This window comes from Ctenopharyngodon idella, chromosome 22, assembly GCF_019924925.1.
Source record: "Ctenopharyngodon idella isolate HZGC_01 chromosome 22, HZGC01, whole genome shotgun sequence".
Lineage (NCBI taxonomy): Eukaryota > Metazoa > Chordata > Actinopteri > Cypriniformes > Xenocyprididae > Ctenopharyngodon > Ctenopharyngodon idella.
Genome location: NC_067241.1, coordinates 9,637,958 through 9,657,624, shown reverse-complemented (window position 1 = coordinate 9,657,624; position 19,667 = coordinate 9,637,958). Strand labels below are relative to the sequence as shown.

General features: G+C 36.9%; 1 protein-coding gene across 1 annotated transcript in view; it reads left to right on the top strand.

Annotated features, from left to right (window-relative positions):
* nol4lb (nucleolar protein 4-like b) overlaps window positions 1-19,667 on the top strand; it is a 114,991-nt gene that overhangs the window by 49,602 nt on the left and 45,722 nt on the right. Inside the window, 1 exon segment of the mRNA XM_051878998.1 lies at window positions 7,106-7,253. Within this exon segment, the coding sequence (XP_051734958.1) occupies window positions 7,106-7,253 (148 nt within the window).

The following is a 19,667-nucleotide window of genomic DNA, read 5'->3' as shown; positions in this document are numbered from 1 at the left end:
TAGAACACACACATTACAGTCCAGACTAAAAATGTATGTCTGTTTTTTTTTTTTCTGTCTAAATCAGTTTCAGTATTGCAGATCTTGATCAGTTTCCATGGCAGCACATATATATGCTTAGCATTCCTCCTTTTATTTATTTAATTTTTAAGGCTTTAAATTTATTTCTTTATGCATTTGGAGCCATGTCGCTGTCCTTGCCATGCTAAATTAGAAAGATGGAAAAAGGAGGGGAACTAATTGCAGATTGAATAAGACGAGACGCTGAAAACTATCGCTTGTTCCAGACGCAGATGCAAAACTAATCACATAGTCACATAACCAATCATTTATGCTCAGGAAATACCATGACCACCTCACTCTTTTGTTGATGCTGCATTCACTGTTTTCTATTGCTGAATGATTCAATGTGAAAAGGTGCTGTGAAAAGTCTAAACCCAGTTTTATCAATATTAAAGGCATTTTGTGAGAGTTTCATTGATTTTTACAGTATCTGCGAAGCAAATGGAGTTTATCAGGTTAATTGTTTTGGACTTGCCAACATAAACCCAAGGGTTGCACAGCATTGTGCTTCTCACAAGGACACCAGAAGCCGGCTTGCCGATATGAGAAGGAAAGGTTGAAGAGTCGGACAGGAAGGGTTGGCTTGCTAACTGGATTAGCTTTAAATGGCCTTGGTACCAAAAAGCCTCCCCATAACCCAGCCTAGAAGATCCTCATCTCTTAACACAGGCGGAAGGGGTCAATCTCCTTACAAAAGCTTTTTTTACAAGCTCAGGAAAGCAAATGTTGACCCAGCGTTCTCATGCTTTAAGGTGTCTCAGAGAAATACATTCATTTGTATTCATATTTTAGTGCCTCTGTGCTTGACAAAACAGCACAGCGTGCCTCAGAAGGTAGGCATCAATCATTGAAGGTACATTAGGCATGTGTATTTACATGATGAACCTGTATATTAATATGCTGTCTTTTTTTTTTTTTTTTTTTTTTTTTTTTTTTCCCAACACCTTATTTTGAACTTCAGACCTGAAGGCAGAAGAACGCCCAGGTAGTCCGACTCCCCTCGGCATGCTATTAAAAATAGACTCGCTCCTGAAGTTAATGATTTTTTAAAGACTTTACCCCCTTCACGTTTTAATTTAGACAATTTACAGCTCAGTATACAGCGGGGCAGCTAACAGGCTAACCCTGCTAATAAAGTCACTCTACAAATGTCCACACTCCTGGCTCGGAGGTTCAAGCCGCTTGAACGTAAATCAGTTAAAGTGATAAAAGGCTCCTTTCATTGTCACCCACCCAAAAGTGTATCATTATGAAAGCAAAGTTAATCAACTAAATGAAAAAGCGAGATGGGACAAAGGTAACGCCCAGCCCTGGCTGAGAAGAGACCGTCTCCCAAGGACGTCTGCTCTTTGTGTTTTGTGTACGCACACACAGCTCTCAGACAAAAGAAACCCTGAAACACACTTGCACAGCCCACAGAGCCACTCAAACCCTCCGTAAATGAAAGAAACCAGGTGATTGGACTCGTTTCTGTCAGTTATTCTCATTAAAGACACGGAGGAGCCAGGATGTTTTGTGAAGGGGGAAAATGCCAGGCTGTCCCTGCTCTCTTTATCTGCATAGACAGCAATTTGTCAGAGAGAGAGAGGGAGAGAATGTCACCTGCATGCAGATGAGAGGAGGCCTTAAGCATGATCATTAATAAACAATAAAAACTAATAAAAGACCACCAGAATTGAGCCGTAGGGGTGCGGGGAGATGGAGTTGGAAAGATTCGGCCGCTGATGACCTGCATTGTCCTAAATTGGATTAGCCGTGCGGCGCTGATCGCGGGCTTGAAGTGGTTAAATGCGATTTTACAAGATTATAATTGAAAAGGAGTTAAATGTCAGATTAATAGAGGCTCCTGTTTGATGTCCTATTGGAAGATGATTAAGGAGGTGCTGGATTGTCCATTCTGTGACTTGAGCTAGGGAATGAAAATGCGGCAGAATACATTACGCAGGGTTTGGGGGGTGGGACGGGTGTGTGGCCGCTTTAGGTGCGATCCTCTTTGTTGTCTTCCTGATGGTTTGAACCAGCGTGTTTCCTTGTGACCTTAAAAGGGTGTCTCTGACCCCTCCCTCTGCTGTCTGTTTCTATCAGCTGACCCTGCTGACTTCTGCTGACCCCTGGGCATCATTCTTGATCTCTGGGGGCACATTTATACACATACACATGTATCTGATTGCTGTATTTGTTTGATGTATTATTCAAATGTTGATTATTGAAGTCAGTTCAGGGCTCAACAATAAGGATGGCCTGTTGGCCCTGGGTCAGTGTGAGAGTTTCAGGCTGGTCGACAACACTGAAAATCACTTGACGAAGAGCAATCACTTGTCCTTTCCGGCCAGTGCTGCGCTGCCACTGAAAATCATTTGTTGATCTTGCACATCCATTTTTATGGCTCAAAACGTCAAATTCAGTTAATTTGTCACTACTGTTATCTGGCTAACCTGACCAACAAAATTGAAAGATTGACAAACCAATAAGTAATATTTTGCATCTCGTTATAATTTTCCAGAAGTGCGTTTTATGAATTTATGAAGTTACATTATAGCTGTATAATTTCTAGTTTGTTGCAAATGTTCATTTTATAAAGAAAATGTACAAATATATAAACTGTTTCTAGCAAAAAAAAAAAAAAAATTCTACATTTTGGTTTTATGGGAAAAAAGTTTACTTTTTTTGTAGTTTTGTGAAAAAAAAAAAAAAATCAATAAAAAATGTAACAGAACTTTAATATACATTGCTATAATTGTGTATATGTATACTACCATTCAAAAGGTTTTAGTCTGTAAGATTTTTTTAAAAGTTTCTTATTCTTATTAAGGCTAGATTTATTTTATAAAAAAATACAGTAAACGCAGTAATATTGTGGAATATTATTACAGTTTAAAATAATGTTTTCTTTTTGAATAAATGTAATTTATTCCTTTCAGCATCATTACTCCAGTCTTCAGTGTCACATGATCCTTCAGAAATCATTCTAATATGCTGATTTGCTGCTCAAGAAACATTTCTTATTATTATCAATGTTGAAAACAGCTGTGCTGTTTAATATTTTTTAATATTGGAATTGGAATATTAAAGGGTTAGTTCACCCAAAAATGAAAATTATCCCATAATTTACTCAACCTCAAGCCATCTTTGGTGTATATGACTTTATTCTTTCAGTCAAACACAATCGTAGTTATATTAAAAATATTCTGTCTGTTCCAAGCTTTATAATGGGAGTGAATAGTAAATGTGATTTTAAAGCCCAAAAAAGCACATCCATTCGTCATAAAAGTAATCCATATGGGTCCAGGGGGTTCATAAAGGCCTTCTTAAGTGAAGCAATGTGTTTTTTTTAAGAAAATATATATATTTATAGCTTTATAAACTAGAATCACAGGCTTCTGTACGCAAGTCGATTCCGGCAGAAGAGTGAACTTTGACCCGATGCATGAAGTGTGGATGAACGCGGAAGTGCAGAAGATAGAGCAAAACAAAATATTGGTCATGAATTAGAAGTCTGAAATGAGAATTTTTAAAAAGAAATGTCGGAGGAGCTTGAGTTTGTTGACCAGCCCAATTTGTTTGAACCAAGAGAGGTGTCTACATCCTACGCCGGAACTCGACTCTCTATGTGATCGTTACTGGAAGCTAATGAATGCAGTTTATAAAGTTGTAATTATGGGTATTTTTCTTACAAAAATGCTTTGCTTCGCTTCAGAAAGCCTTTATTAACCCCCCAGAGCTGTATGGATTACTTTTATGATGGATGGATGTGCTTTTTTGGGCTTCAAAATCACGGTTACTATTCACTCCCATTATAAAGCTTGGAAGAGTCAGGATATTTTTTAATATAACTCTGATTGTGTTTGACTGAAAGAAGAAAGTCATATACACCTAAGATGGCTTGAGGGTGAGTAAATTATGGGATAATTTTATTTTTTAGTGAACTAACCCTGGAATGGAAATGGAAACCATGATCATTTTTTTTGAGGATTCTTAATTAATAGAAATTTTAATAGGACTCATTTGTAATATTATAAATGTCTTTACTAAGTCTTTTTTAATAATTTAATGCGTGAATGCTGAATAAATGTACTAATTTTTTTTTTTTTTTTTTTAATCTTGCCTACCTCAAACTTTTGAATGAAAGTGCACATAAAAATAAAAACTGATCACGCTTTTGTGCTTGAGGGCCAGTGAAAACATTGACAGGGCATGTTAAAATCAGAACTAGCAGAAGAAGAACATCCTGATTAACATATTGCTGTTCCTAAAACACATTCCTTGTTTACTTTTTATGGTTAAAGTATGTTGTTTCTGTGCTACTAGTTGCATTGAGCAGAATTTGTTGTGTCCAAACAGGTTACCCAATCACTTCTATCCCAAACAGATAGTCCTGTCCCAAACTTATGCCACTGCTTGCACCATGTTACTCAAACGTACAATCTGTTTGAGCCACTATGGTGTTTAGTAAGACAATATAGAAGTGGCTTGCTTTGTAGTCACCTTTGCACATTAAACTGTATTTTAACAGTAAAAACTCCTTTAAGGGAGCAGCAGGAAAGGAGAGAGCGGGAGAGTTTCTCCCATCAATAATGAACTGTCAAATTTGCATGTAAGCACTTTAACCAATCAGAGCTGGTGCTGGGCTGGTGGTGGGAGGTATTGTGTGATTGGCAGCTCTGGGGGGGAATGTGTCTGTTTAAACAGAGGTTGTGCCGTGCGGCGGGGTGGCAGGGTTCCCCTTCAACAACATGCATGAGCAGATGGGTCCTCACCCGCTGTCCCTGGGGCGGCTTTTACTTTCGCCTGTCTAATAAATCATCCTCTTCCGTCCAGCACATTATGCACAGGTATTTCATTGCTTTACAAACCTGGCACAGTGTGTACGTTTGCTTGAGCCAGTTTGAGATGTTTGTGTAGATATTAGATAATGAACACATGTTCCAGACTATAACTACCGAATGGAACAGCTCTTGAGATTATTTAGAGACATTCATTTGAGGATATAGGTTGTTATGTGATTAAAATGGGATGATGGCTGTCCTCCAGAGGTGGAAGGCCTCAACATGATTCTATCAAACTGAGGAGCAATTTAATAAGTCAAGGGAACAGATTAAGTATAATAGCCATCATTACATAGTCATTATGTTTACAACAATACATCTTTTCTTTTTGGCCTTATAATTATTTTTCAAATTGTGAATAGGACAAGTTTAACCTTGTTTGAGGTGTTCTCTCAAAAAAAACAAATGTGTTTTTTTTTAATTCAGTTTAACATTACAAATGTACTTGAGAAGTGTCATCCAAACACTCGTGTTGAAAAAATGTTGCTGTCAAATGTGCCGAAAAACAAATTGCTATGATTTATTTGATTCATATATTTATACAGGCATCCTCACCACCGGTTCAGTGCTGCTGTGAGTTTAATATATTGAATGGAGAAAATGGATTTATTCAGGAAAACAATCATTCATTTGAAGAGACTTGTTATGAAACAGGACCAATTGCTCTGTGATGGAACACATAGTTAATTTTTCAGAAATAGATAAACAGACTGGGAAAATAAATTACATATATCATTTTGAGCTTGTAATTTTTGAGTTAAGTTTTGAATAATGATAATAATAATACATTTCTCTAAGAATAAGCACTTTTTAACATGAATGATACTTCAAATCTTGCATTATTTTCTAGGAGAGGTGTGCTGTTACTTTAAGTGATGGTAGACTTTTGCCTGGGGGATGCTAAATCTAGCAACAAAAAAAAAATTTTTTTTTCTTTTTGCATTTTTACAATATATTACAATAAAAACAGTAATATTGTGAAATATTATTACAATTTAAAATAGCTGTTTTCTATTTGAATATATTGTAAAATGTAATTTATTCCTGTGATGGTAAAGCTGAATTCCCAGCATCATTACTGCAGTCTTCAGTGTCACATGATCCTTCAGAAATCATTGTAATATATTTATGTGCTGTTAATAGTTGTGCTGCTTGATATTTTTGTGGGAACTGTGATGCATTTTTTTTCAGGATTCTTTGATGAATAGAAAGTTCAAAAGAAAAGCATTTATTTGATAGAGAGTTTTTGTAACAACATAAAAGTCTTTGCTGTCACATATTTTTATTTAATGCAATTTATTCCATCCTTGTTGAATGAAAGAATTCCTTTTAAAAAAAGTTTTGACCCCAAATGTTTGAACGGTAGTATTAATTTAAAAAGCTAGAGTTTAGGCCATCTGTTCCGTTGAATGAAAGTTCCACTGGTAGAAAATGTTCTTGATTGAGCAACTTTTCACAACCTTGCATTTTACTTTTAATTCATAGTCATGTCAATGATATGAATAGTGTGAATATGTATATAAAATATCAGTTTATTTGAGATGCATACCTTGGAAAATGTTTCACAGATTTTATTTACAGACATTTCAATGAATATTTGTCAGCGGATAAATCGTGTATTTATGTAGCCTTATATACCGCAGTGCAAACCATTATTCACACATGTGAATAAAATATTTTTTGATACATATTCCTTTAATTACAAAATGATTCATGTTCATTGATTTGATTTTCAAAGTGGATGCACAAAGGCAAAAAACCTGAATGACTTGACTGAATCAGGTTTTAGGGAGGTCAGAATGTGAATTTTTCAGCAATAAATCGTGTTTTTCTCCATGTTCATGCCTTCAGTAGAATAGATATACTGAAGCAGTACACCATACTCTCTTTTTCAACACTTCTATGTATTCATGCTTGTCTGCACTGTGCTTTGGGGCCCAGTCGTAATTTTGGTGGTCCCAGTGGGCCACTGCGCCTGTGTGTGTGTGTGTGTGTGTGTGTGTGTGTGTGTGTGTGTATGAGTGATGCTGTCACTCAGCAGGGGGTGACTGCTCTCTCTGACAGCCCTCCTCATGGGCCTGTTTGCCTGCCAACATCACGGCCCAATCTGACTTTCACATCTATTCTAGTTTTGCACACATGCACAGACGTGGCGCCGATATGAGCAATCTCGCCTCAGCTGTCGGACTGACATCTCTCTGGCTCTCTCTCCGCAGGATGAGTGTTCAGTGAGTAGTGAGGAGTTTGATATGAGTGACCCCACATGGATATCAGCTGAACGTCACACCACACTGTCTGACCTGAACCACCCCTCCAGCGCAGATAGGATGCACAGCCCACAAAACACACACAAGGAAGAGGACGGTAAGAGTCACTGTATGCTCATCTGTGGCTTAATAAAGGGTTTGAACCCTCTGATTACTCTGGAGTCTAAAATGAAATGCATGTGTGCATGTCTTCAGCATAAAAAGTCATTTCTTTATCAGTATTTTTCTCTTGTTTTCCAGTAATCACATCTAAACATTATTGAAGAGGGATACACAATTTTTTTCACTAATTCAGACTTGATTTCAAAGAATATACCTTGGGAAAATGTATAAATAAAAGTAAGATTGATGATTCATAAATGCATACATTTAGTGAGATCTAGTGAGGTTTTTCCATATAAAAAAAACATCATAATGTGGAATAGTTAAAAATAGTTAAAATAGTTTCTAGTTTAAAATAACTGTTTTCTATTTGAATATATTTAAAAAACATATTTTATTTTTGTGTTGTCAAAGCTGAATTTTCAGCATCATTACTCCAGTCTTCAGTGTCACATGATCCTTCAGAAATCATTCTAATTAAGGATGCACCAACATGAAATTTTGGCCGATACCGATAACCGATAATTCTTTATATTTAAAAAGCCAATAAATGATGAATTGGCTGATAAATCTAAATCCAAATTTTTATAAAATTTTGAGAGCCTGATTAAAAAAACAAAGGTCTCACCATTAAAAGCCATGTCCAAAGCACACAATTATAATATTTCCATTTTAATTTTATGTAGCCTATATGACAGACATGTTGAACTTAACTAAATTTCCTTTTTGAAGTAATTCCAATCATATTTCAAGCAATTCAAAACTATCATGGCAAACAATGCCTATCTGTAGTGTCTCAGCTGAAGGAAATAAGCCATTATTTATCAGCTTTAATATATCGGCCAAATTTTCTTGTCGGCCCGATAATGATATCATTAAAAATGAACTTATATCAGCCGATATATTGTGCATCCCTAATTCTAATATTCTGATTTGATATTGAAAACGGTTGTGCTGCTTAATATTTTTGTGGAAACATTTTTTTCAAAATTCTTTAATTTGGAAAGAACAGCATTTATTTGATATAACATCATAAATGTCTTTAAATTTTGATCAATTTAATGCATCCTTGCAGAATAAGTGTTAATTTCCTTAAAGAAAATCTTAGTAATACTAATGGTGGTGTATATTAAAATATAAAATACGAATGAAAATTCATAATATATTTTTTGAAAACAAGTTTTAATATTTTATATATTTTTGCTTCTGCTTATAGATTATTTAGATAAGGATGCTCAGATGTTTCTGAAAACAAGACAAAAATACTGATATATGTTTTTGGCAGTGGTGTTGTGAGATTGTGTATGTAAGTAGATGAAGCTGTTATTTTACACACATGCTGTTTGAGAGCGCTGGAATGGCCAGAATGAGGCGAGAAGAGATGTAGGTATTGATTGCGATCGAGTGGCCTCCTCCCTGCTGCTTTCAAGGAGAGAGAGGGATCTGGACAAAGAGAAAAATTTATAGACAAATGGAGATAAGGAGAAAAAGAGCGATGGAAAGTGAGAGCTCTGAAGATATAGAGTGGTGTGGATGTGTCTTTTGGATGGTTAAAGGACTAGTTCAGCCCGAAATTCATTCATCCATCGTCATTTACTCACACTTGTTTCAAACCTGTATACTCTTCCATGAAAAACAAAAGGAGATTTTCAGGGTACTGTTCTGGGGTGCGTTTCCCAAAAGCATTGTTAGCCAACTAACATCGCAAGTTCCGTCTTTACTAACATAGTTCAACGATTTGGTGTTCCCCGAAACCATCGTTTAAACGAACATTCGCAAACTGCATCGCAAACTTGTGTGGTTGGAACGTGTGAATTTACTAAATCATTATCTTGAGCAAAATAAGCAGGCTGACATTAAGTACAATGTATATCTTTTATTTCGAATATATACAAATGTCATTTACATATTTTAGTTTGTCAAGTGATTTTAAGCACCGTTTTTGAAGAGTGCGCATGTGCGTACGTGCTCTGGTACGTAAGAACGAGCCTATTATTGAATCTGGAAATAAAGCAAAATAACTGAGAAAAATAGGAATTAGTCCTCAGATGCCATGTCCATAATTTATAGCAAAAAATCTAGCATTAATTCGATCTCAAACAGATTCATTTAAATAAGTTATTACTCCACCACCTGCATGACATCATTCAACAACGTGGCTGAACGGCAGGTTTGTGACAATATTGTTTCGGGAAACAGTCATGACTAGCTAGTTCAATGATGCATCGTACTACGGTAGTGAAGCTGCGAGTTACGTCGTTGTACAGGAAACGCACCCCTGGTCTTTATTTCTTTATTTTTCCATGCAGTTCCAATAAATAGTTACAGGAGCTTCATTATTGACTGAAAATACCCACATCTGCCAAATGTCCTTGGCACATTCATGTCAGAAGTAGCGATGTTAGTCTGATTTATGAACAGTGTCTTCTTTTGAATCACATCTTTTCAATGTATTAGTTGACTTGGTTCACAAAAACTACTGTGACTCGTACTGGTCCAGTTCTTGTGTTCTAGACTCACTGACTTGATTATTGGATTTATCAGTGAATAACAACTTAACAACCTGTTATCGTATGACTTCCAAAAAAAAAAAAAAAAAGCAAATTAAAGTAATTTATTTGACTCATGTGACTCTTCTGAAGCATGAAATCTTTAGTCCTAATTAAGCCTGAGTAAATGATGAATTTTAATTTTTGGGTGAGCTACTGAAAGAGTCAGGAGAAGTTTCTCCAGGTCTTTTTAGGTCAGTGGTTTCTTGCTACATTTTCCAGCAGTTTCTCTGTCTGTGGGTGACATTAGCGACCCAGAAAGCTCTGCATTTAGATAATGACGGTGAAGCAGAGAGCATTTTTTCTTCCCCTTCTTCCTCTCTCTCTGTGTATGGTGAAAGTATAGCTGTAATCTTTTTGTATTGAAGGCAATCTGAAATCTTCAATACAGAAAGCTGAGCAAAATCACATACATACAGTTTTCTTTTTAGATACTTAAGATAAACATATAGGCTGCATACAGACGTGTACACACACCCACACAGACGCGAACACTCAGTAAAGAATATCAGCTACTGAATCACAAACTGAACCAGTGACTGTACCTTCCCAGTATTCACCTTTTCTTGCTCCTTCAGCCCTGACAAGTGATGACAAGTGTTCATTTTTGGGTAAACTTTTTGCAATTTTTTAATATATTACTGTGTTTTTTTGGAATGGACCCTTTTCTCATTTCCGGGTTTCTCAGAAGCGGAAGTTGTCATAGTTGGGTGATCTTCCATAGTGGTGAACAGGAGATGACAGCAAATAGAATTTTTGTCTTACTGTTTGCTCCAATAACAAAAGAAAAAATACATGATAGCGTTTCCATGACTTTCCAAAAGAGTGAAAAAATGTAGAGAGATTGATTACAGCAGTCAGAAGAGAGAATAATGTGAAATTTGCCGTCACTTCCTTAGCTGTTATATTAGAAACACTCTCGCAGCAGTGTTAATTAATTTTTTTGTATTTTACTTCCAAGGTAATATAACACAAAGCATATAGCATTATAAATGTATTTTAAATTTTGTAAAAATGAAATATTTTACTAGACTTGCGATGTTGTTAACTGTGTGAACGCATCATCACAGTTATCATCTGAAAGGTGTTGTGACTTCCAAAGCGACTTACTGTCATTAATGTCAAGGGCACAAAACACACATTTGGGTTCATGCCGATTGAAAGAGGAATGTGTATTTGTGTAGATTTTTTTTGTATAGCGCAATTACTCACACACTGGTAATTCAGTTTTACTGTCTAATACATCTGTTTTTAGACTTGGCTTTGTATGATATATGTTTTTTAGAATGTATGTTTATTTTTTACTTATATTTTTCATTCTCGTTTTGTTCTGAATACCGTTAAATTTATAAGATTTCTTGTGGAGTGCGGGGGAATGAAATGTTTGTAAACATTTTGACCTGGTGGGACTTAGCAGTCATGTGCAACTTATTTTCCAGAAAATATAATAATTAATTTTTTCCCCACTTGGTTTGTCTTTTTAAGTGGTGGTCAGAATGTGCAATTTCTGACCAGAATGAGCTGGAATGTAGACTTGATGGTATATGGCAATTACTAAATTGCTAAATCAGTTTTTGCGCAAGAAACCTGTTATGAAAGTCTAGAATACTGTATGGTTCCCTGCAACAGCCTTGCTTTAAATTCTAAGGATCTCCATGGCTTTACCTATGCCTTCCTGTAGCTCATGGAGGTGTAAGCATGAAGTTATAAAATGTATAAGTTGAAATCTCTGTAAGTTGCTTTGGATAAAAGCATCTGACACATTCACAGCTGTCGAGCAGGGGCAGTGCTGCTGTCCTCTAGAGTTTCTCTCATGGAGGCCAGGCGTGGGCAAAGAACTCTCTGAGGGCCATCAGCTGAGAAAGACCCCCTGAACCCCTCTATCAGCAGGACTCTGACAAGAATGTATAGAGATGATGATGATGATGATGATGGAGGAAGAGAGATGGAAAAAGAGATAAAAGAGGGAGGTCAGGTAATCAAGACTGCTCTCTCTGACTGATTAGAGTTGCTCTTGAAAGTGAAATGTTCTGCCACAAAGAATAACCTTCATCACCTCAGGCTGATTTCAGATTGCCTGAACATGAGGAGACACAGGCAAATGTGATCCTATATACAGTATTTGCAGAAAGTTTCTTCTTTGAGGTGTTAGGTGTAGATGCCTCTTTCCCTTCCTTGTACTCGTTTGACCTCTTGTAAAAGTTAATCATTGTCTAAATGCATAATTACTCATGCTGTTAATCTCAACCCAGCTTGTCGGTCTTAACCTGTGGACTGAAAAAAAATTGTATAGTACTTTTGTTCTCTTGGATTGAAGTAACATGTTGATTGTAGTGGCTTCAAAAGGAGTTTTGCACATTTTCAAACCATTGCTGGTGCGTTCTATTAATTTAAACAGGAAAAGTGAGTCTGTGAAGTGATATTTTTCATTTAGATGTTGGTCTTCACTAGTTTGTTTGGCTTTACTTAGTATGTTCATATAGTAAATGGCATAACCTGCAGGTGTTACTGCTTTCTGACTTGTGCATTGGTGTTTGTTTAGCATGTGGTTTGTGTGCATGCAGTGTCGGTTTTGACGCTGTGGCTCCCACTGGCTGTGGCCTTGGTGCCGTGCCCTTCTCTCTGTGCAAAAGCCAGAGGCCAGGCAGGAGAAAGAGAAGAGAGTGGGGGGATGGTTCAAGTGAATATTGGGAGCTGCGTGATGGAGAAAATTTACTTAACACCTCAGTATGAGGGGCAAACACACGTAGTGCTAAAAATGTTGGTCAGTGCTTCAGATAATGAAGCTCAGAGCAATGGAGCAATGTTCTCTGAACAAATGCTGTCAAGGTCACGGTCTGCCCTAAAGCATTGTACTAACCCTGTACATCACTGAACCTCATGATTGGCCTGGGAAGGTTTATCAGAACCCTGCTGTGGTGTATAATGAAGCTGAGATACTGCATTATACCAGCACTTTACTACTGCGTTATAGCCCTGCAGCAGTGAATTATGTGCATTTACTAGTATTTAATAAATGTGAACAAGTGATTCATATCCTTACCTGGCTAGTGTGTATTAAAAAGGCATTATTAGTCAGAGCCTTTTCCTCCTAGTTAGTGCATATGCTCCAGACATGGTCATGTGGGAATGAAAGTTTATTTCAGCCTGCATTGTGTCTTGATCTCACAAAAATATGTCCAGGTCAATTTCTTACAACTTTATTTAAATGTAAAGATTTTTGTTTAATTTCTTTTTTTTAAATTAATTTGATTATTTATTTTATTTTATAAAACGGATAGTTCCGGCCCTTGATTCTGATTGGTTGAGCTACGTTCGAAGCCGTTGTAAAATTCCCGAAAACATACAGCTGACCGCATTACATAAGTATCGCTGCGCCACTGAATGTATATATGTTGCTGTGTCTGTCTTAGCAACCACTCTTAGCAACGTAAACTTATGTTCTCAATTGATTTTGTTCATTGAAGCTTACTACATTATGTAGAAGAGTATTGTGAGAGAGATATCAAGTGACCGAGTGTATTGCCTGCATTCAAATTTAGCATTTTCCTTCAGGTCAGTCCTATGTTCATAATAAAAAATCTGTTTGAATGTCCGCTGCGATATCTTGTCCTTTTAACAGTTAAGGGGTTTTCCCGTGACTGGCAGGGTTAGTCAAAGCATTTGTCATTTGCATCTTGTTCCGTGTTCACAACAACTTTCAATATAAAAGTCTTTGCGACTGAGTGACTCGCTCATAAAGACAATCTTTGCCGCCATCTAATGGCGTAATAATGTAACTTCGTTTGCTGTTCACGGTCAGGGACTATTTTTTCCAGCGGAAGGAAGCCTTTTAATGATTTTTACTTCATGAAAGTTGCATTGATACATATTTTTTGACTTTAATATTTGTATTGTGTGGTAACTGTTTTATAAAAACAATAAGCCCTGTGAGGCCGTGGTTTACAGCGAATTTATAACAACTAAGGGGGTTTTAGACGCCCTATATATATAAATTTATATAAATTTTTTACAGCACTTTTAATTTCTTTTTTTTAACAGTAAAATGACTGTAGTGCAATAAATTTATATACTGTTTAAATTAAAGGCAGTTCAACTAATACCATTATGTATACTTAAATTAAATAATATATACTATTTAAATAATATATAAATAATATTTACTTTATATGTTATTTTATATTATATTTCATATGAGAATTGATGGGGGGAAATGCTTAATTCATGAAAATACATCTTAAATTCATGAAAATAGTGTTATAAATCCAGTATTTTAATGCTTCTTAAAATAGGCTTCATTTTATTTTAGCAAAATGTAATTTTTTTTTTTTCTTTAAGCTTCGTTGAATTCTTGCGTTTCATGTTTTTATTTACTAAAAATTGTCAAAAATGAACATGAACAAAAATAAACATGAATAATCTCAACATTAATCCCTGTTTGTGCCTTTTAATGCATAGTCAGGTCATAGTACACCTTTGCCTCTAGTGACAGGTTCCTTGGATGCCATCAGAGGATCTGGTCATAAGCTGAAGCTCAGGAAAGCTAAAGCTTGAATGATTCAGACCTGCTATTAGAGCTCAGATGGATTTGGATGACCTTTGTCATTACATGGGTGGATTTGTTTTAACCCTAGTGGCAAAGTAACTCAAAGGACAAATGCAACCGCAGCCCAGAGCCTGTGTCGTGTGTGTGGTAGGGAAAGTAGGCCATGTAAAATGACAGTGTGACTTTGACGGCTTTCCCTCTGGAAGCTAGTGATAGAGGTCAAGTGTAAAAATAAATAATTAGATAAACGTGTGAAGCTCCTTCTTTTATTTAATGCTCAGCAAAAGGTGTGATTATCCTGGGGGCCATTAGACATGGATATCACAATATTGCCCTTGCAGCCAACACTTACCCAGCACACAGGAGTCCATGCTGATGCTATGAGCTTCATTTTGAACTATTTCCATCATTTGACCAAGTAGCATTCAAAAGTTTGGGGTCGGTAAGGTTTTTTTTTTTTTTTTTTTTTTTTTTTCTTCAAGTTTCTTGTTCTCACCAAGGCTATATTTATTTGATCAAAAATGCAGAAAAATATTGTGAAAATTTAATATGCTGAATTGGTACTCAAGAAACCTTTCTTATTACCAGTCTTAAAAACAGCTGTGCTGCTTTTTTTTGTGGAAACTATCATACATTTTTCTCAGGATTATTTGATGAATAGAAAATTAAACGGAACAACATTTATTTGAATTTTATAGCATTATGTCTTTACTGTCATTTTTGATCAATTTAATGCATCCTTGTGGAATAAAACTATAAATTTCTTTAAAAAAATCTTACTGACCCCAAACCTTTAAACATTTATACTGCATATATAGTGTAAAGGTGTGGAAAAAACGTTTGGTTACACTTTATTTTTTTTAAGGTGTCCTTGTTAAAGTGTAATTATAAAGTTTAGTACTGAGTAATATTAATTAAATACATGTACTAACTATAAGGTTAGGGTTTGATTTCAGGGTTAGTTGCATCTAATTTTGTGCATAATTTATAGTTGTTACTACAGTAAGTACATGTAACATGTAACAGTGACATTGTAAAATAAAGTGTTACCAAACGTTCCCCACACAGATTGTGCTCATGTTGCAAATCTTGCGAATTCACCTCACTGACCAACAGAAAGTGACTTCATACATTTTTACGCTATTGGCAATGGACCTGTTTTTGCATGTGAAATTTCGCTAATGTGACACACTTTAAATATGCAAAAATATATTTAAAAAACCCCCAAAAGTGTTTATTATGGCTGGTAAAATGGTTAGTTTTTAGTATCTATAATTAGCTGCATTTAAAAACAATAGAAATCTATGGACGAAAGTCTAAGCTCATATTTTGGTAGTTGAGTAAACGTGTGAGTGTGTGCGTGTGTGTGTGTGTGTGTGTGTGTGTGTGTGTGTGTTTGTGTGTACATGTGATGATTCCTCTGGCTGCACTGGAATGCGTGTCAACATGCGTGTCAGACGCATGCTCTCATACATACAATACACACACATCGGCAGATCTGTCAGTGTTAAATGCTGTATCACCCCTCTGTTTCCCGCTTCTCTCCTGTACTAACCTCCCTTGATCATCGCAGCTCCTGTCACCTCCTCTACTCATCTCTCGTCTTTTCACACCAGTGCTTTCTATTCACGGAATCCCTCTCTTCCCGTCCTTCAGACAGCAGACGTCTCTGATCTGCTCTGAACTCTCTCAGCGTTTACAGACAAACAGCTTAAAGATGCCCAACAACAACATCAGCAGCAGCAGCAGCAGGTACAGTCATCAAAAGCAGAACAAGTTGATCCACGCTCCAGCAGGAAACCCTCTCACTGATGCTCAAATAGAAAGTCTGAAGCCCCCCATCAGACTTGCCACTCACTCACTTTGAGTTCTTTGTGTTTGGTTGGTATTGCTATTCAGACCCAAAAGTACAATTTGAAAAAAAGAAAAAGAAAAGCTGGATGAGGGGGTGGAATTGCACTCGGGTTTGGACCAAGCAGACGAATCGAGTGTGAAAACAGCCTTATAGCACACTGTGTGACTCAGAGAAGCAGCAGGCTGAAACATGACAGTGAAAGCTTCACAAAAAAGTGTTATGGTCGTCTAGTTGCTTTGTGAGAGAAGACAGTGATTATGTGCATGTGGGACTGAATTTCCAAAGAGCTCTTTTCTGTAAAGTGCAACAGTGACTGGCCATTTTTTCAGTGGCCTTGGTTTTGAAAGAATTTTTGCCATTCATTTCCTTGATAGGACTTTTAAAAAGTACCTTAATAATATCTCCTTCAATAGAGAGTTCTAACTCTAGCTCTAACTTTTATTTGAAGAAAAAACAAAGCAAAAATCTGTATTATTTACATCAGTGTCAGTGGCTTCACTGATTGATTGAGATCTCTTTGGGATTATAGTTGGTTATATATGGACTAGAAATTTGACTATTAAAACACTTCTTAAAGGGATAGTTCACCCAAAAATGAAAATTATCCCATGATTTACTCATCATCAAGCCATCCTAGGTGTATATGACTATCTTCTTTCAGACGAACACAATCGGAGATATATTTAAAAATATCCCTAGATTTTGAAGCCAAAAATAATGCATCCATCCATAATCAAAGTAATCCATACAGCTCCAGAGGGTTAATAAAGGCCTTCTGAAGCGAAGCGATGGATAAGGATATTAAACTAAGGATATTTTTAAATATATCTCCAATTGTGTTCGTATGAAAGAAGATAGTCATACACCTAGGATGGCTTGAGGGTGAGTAAATCATGGGATAATTTTTATTTTTGGGTGAACTATCCCTTTAAGAAAATTAAGTGCCATTGCTAAATGTCCTCAGTTAATGTCTACTGTATGTTAAAAGGTTTATATGTTATTAATAATGATTTTCTCTAAATGAATGGGATTTTTGTTTTTGGCTACTTTATAAATAACTTGTCTTGATATTCTCCATCAACATGGCTATCACATGCACTACTGTATATACATTCACACAACCATAGCATGACCTCCTGAAACTCTCAAGCAGCGTTTTGTTCACCAGTCGAGTTGACACGTTTGAATGACAGGCAGGAGAGGAGAGGGTTCATTAATGCTGTCAGGTCATTCTCTCTGGTTTCAGCAGGTCATGATTCTTATCTGATTCAACCGTCCGACCGGGCAGCTATAGACATATATCCCACCCGTACTGAAGAGTGCAGCTATTTCCAATAAACTAGCCTGTCAGTCATCTGACGTACCATGTGTATAGATAGGCAGACGTGAAGTCATTTGAAACAGACGGTCGTCCTCATCTACTTCTGAGGACTGAAAAAAAGATGACTGTGTCTCCCCAACATGAGCCTACAAGGCAATAAAGACACTGTGTGGGAGAGACAGAGAGAGACCAAGGGCGATAATCACATGATCACCTAATGGAAATGTTATTAAAAATGCAAGGCCATTAACATATGACATTTCCCAGTGTGTGTTCTATTTGATTATGAGTATGTTTGCCGAGTTAATCTGGAGGACCCGGAGCGAGATAGTGAGGCACTGAGGGGAGAAATAGGGAAGGAGCTAGCCGATAAAATCTGAAGGCCTCTTCAGATGAATCATGCAAAAGATAGGAGCATGAAGAACGGACCAGTGTTCTCATCCCCCCTCTTTTATGCACATGATCAGGCATCCCCCTCTTCCATAATGACTCCACATGGAGGCAGCGGCTGATAAAGATGCATTTGAAGATAAAAAGATGGAAAGAGACGGGAAAAGAGGAAATGTGAAAATGTCCTGAAGATACCTCCCTTTCTCTGTAAAGATAAATATATAGTCTTTTAAGAGTATAAATGTCCCTCCGGGTCTCAGGCTGTTCAGATAGAATATTACCGTACTACTCATACTATTTCAGCATTATGCATATATACTATATGTAACAGACGTAGGCTAGTAAGAGCTCTGCGTGTAAACCTCACTCCCCTGAACTCGAGGTGCTCTAGCGACTGACACTAGAGACTGCGGTCTTTAGCCACCTTGTTAGAGCACCCACCTCCCAGCAGACGGGCCTGAGTTTGCGTCCCGCTTGGAGCGGGCAGGTGCGAACTAGAGGGGCTACATTAGTGCCGTGACCCAGATGGGAGTGAGATTTAGGGGGGTGAGTGTAACAGACGTAGACTAGAAAGAGCTGTGCGTGTAAACCTCACCCCCCTGAGCTCGAGGTGCTCTAGCAACTGATGCTAGAGACTGCGGTCTTTAGCCTCCTTGTTAGAGCGCCCACCTCCCATGTGGACGAGCCCAGGTTCACGTCCCGCTTGGAGCGGGCAGGTGCGAACTAGAGGGGCTACATATATGCAGTATGTGAATTTTCAGTATGTATAGAATACCTGACTAACCTACTACTGTACATTGTACAACACAGGGCCGTAACCACCATAGACAATGAGGGGGACAAGTCCCCCCCCTAATAATTAGAAATGGACAAATTGCCCCCCCCCCCCGAATATTTGAAATTCTTGCACTGCTCTGCTGCACTCCATTGTGCAGGCTCTGTACGTTGTTAGGATGACAAAAAGGTTTAAAGTTCGATTTTTAGTCTGGTCTGCCTCAGCGGTCTAACAGCGCTTGTCAATGTCAAAATGATTGAGACGGCCAATCAAATCAAAATAGGTGGGGTTTACTGTTTTTAGAAGCAGTGCGTGAATTCCAGCGCAAAGCATCGGTTTAACATTGAAAGAGAGTGAGGTCAGATGTAAATAGTGAAAATACATGTCAACTGTTTTGCGATAGAAATGTTAAACGACCGACGGTAACATCCAGTGATGCAAACTACATGACTTTTTTCCCAAATATGGCCGTTTTGAATTGAAAATATGCATTTATGTGATTCATGTAGTTTCTGAGTGTTATGAGCCAAGAAAGATTTTACGTTTTCAACATACTAGGCTTATAAATAAAAGTACATGTGCGCATATTTTAATGCAAATATTATTTGCAAATAGTTAAAAATGATTATTTCCCAAATAGAATTAGACCTACAATTTCCTTCACTGTTCTGTTTCTTTATGCTTTATAAAAAATTGGTCCCTCCCAATGTTCAAGACATAGTTACGGCCTTTTTTTTTTTTTTTTTTTTTTTTTTTTTTGACTGATACCAACAACTGACCTTTTTTACAAAATAGATTGTATGTGACAAGTGAATATGAAAGATTGCTTTTGAAATCTGCTATAGAATAAACAAACATTTAAAATCAGTACCATTAATAAAAGATGTTGCATTTTAAGAAATGAACTTTAAACTCATTCTCAACTTTTTTTTTTTTTTTTTTTAAATATACACAGCAACTCGCGTCAACATGT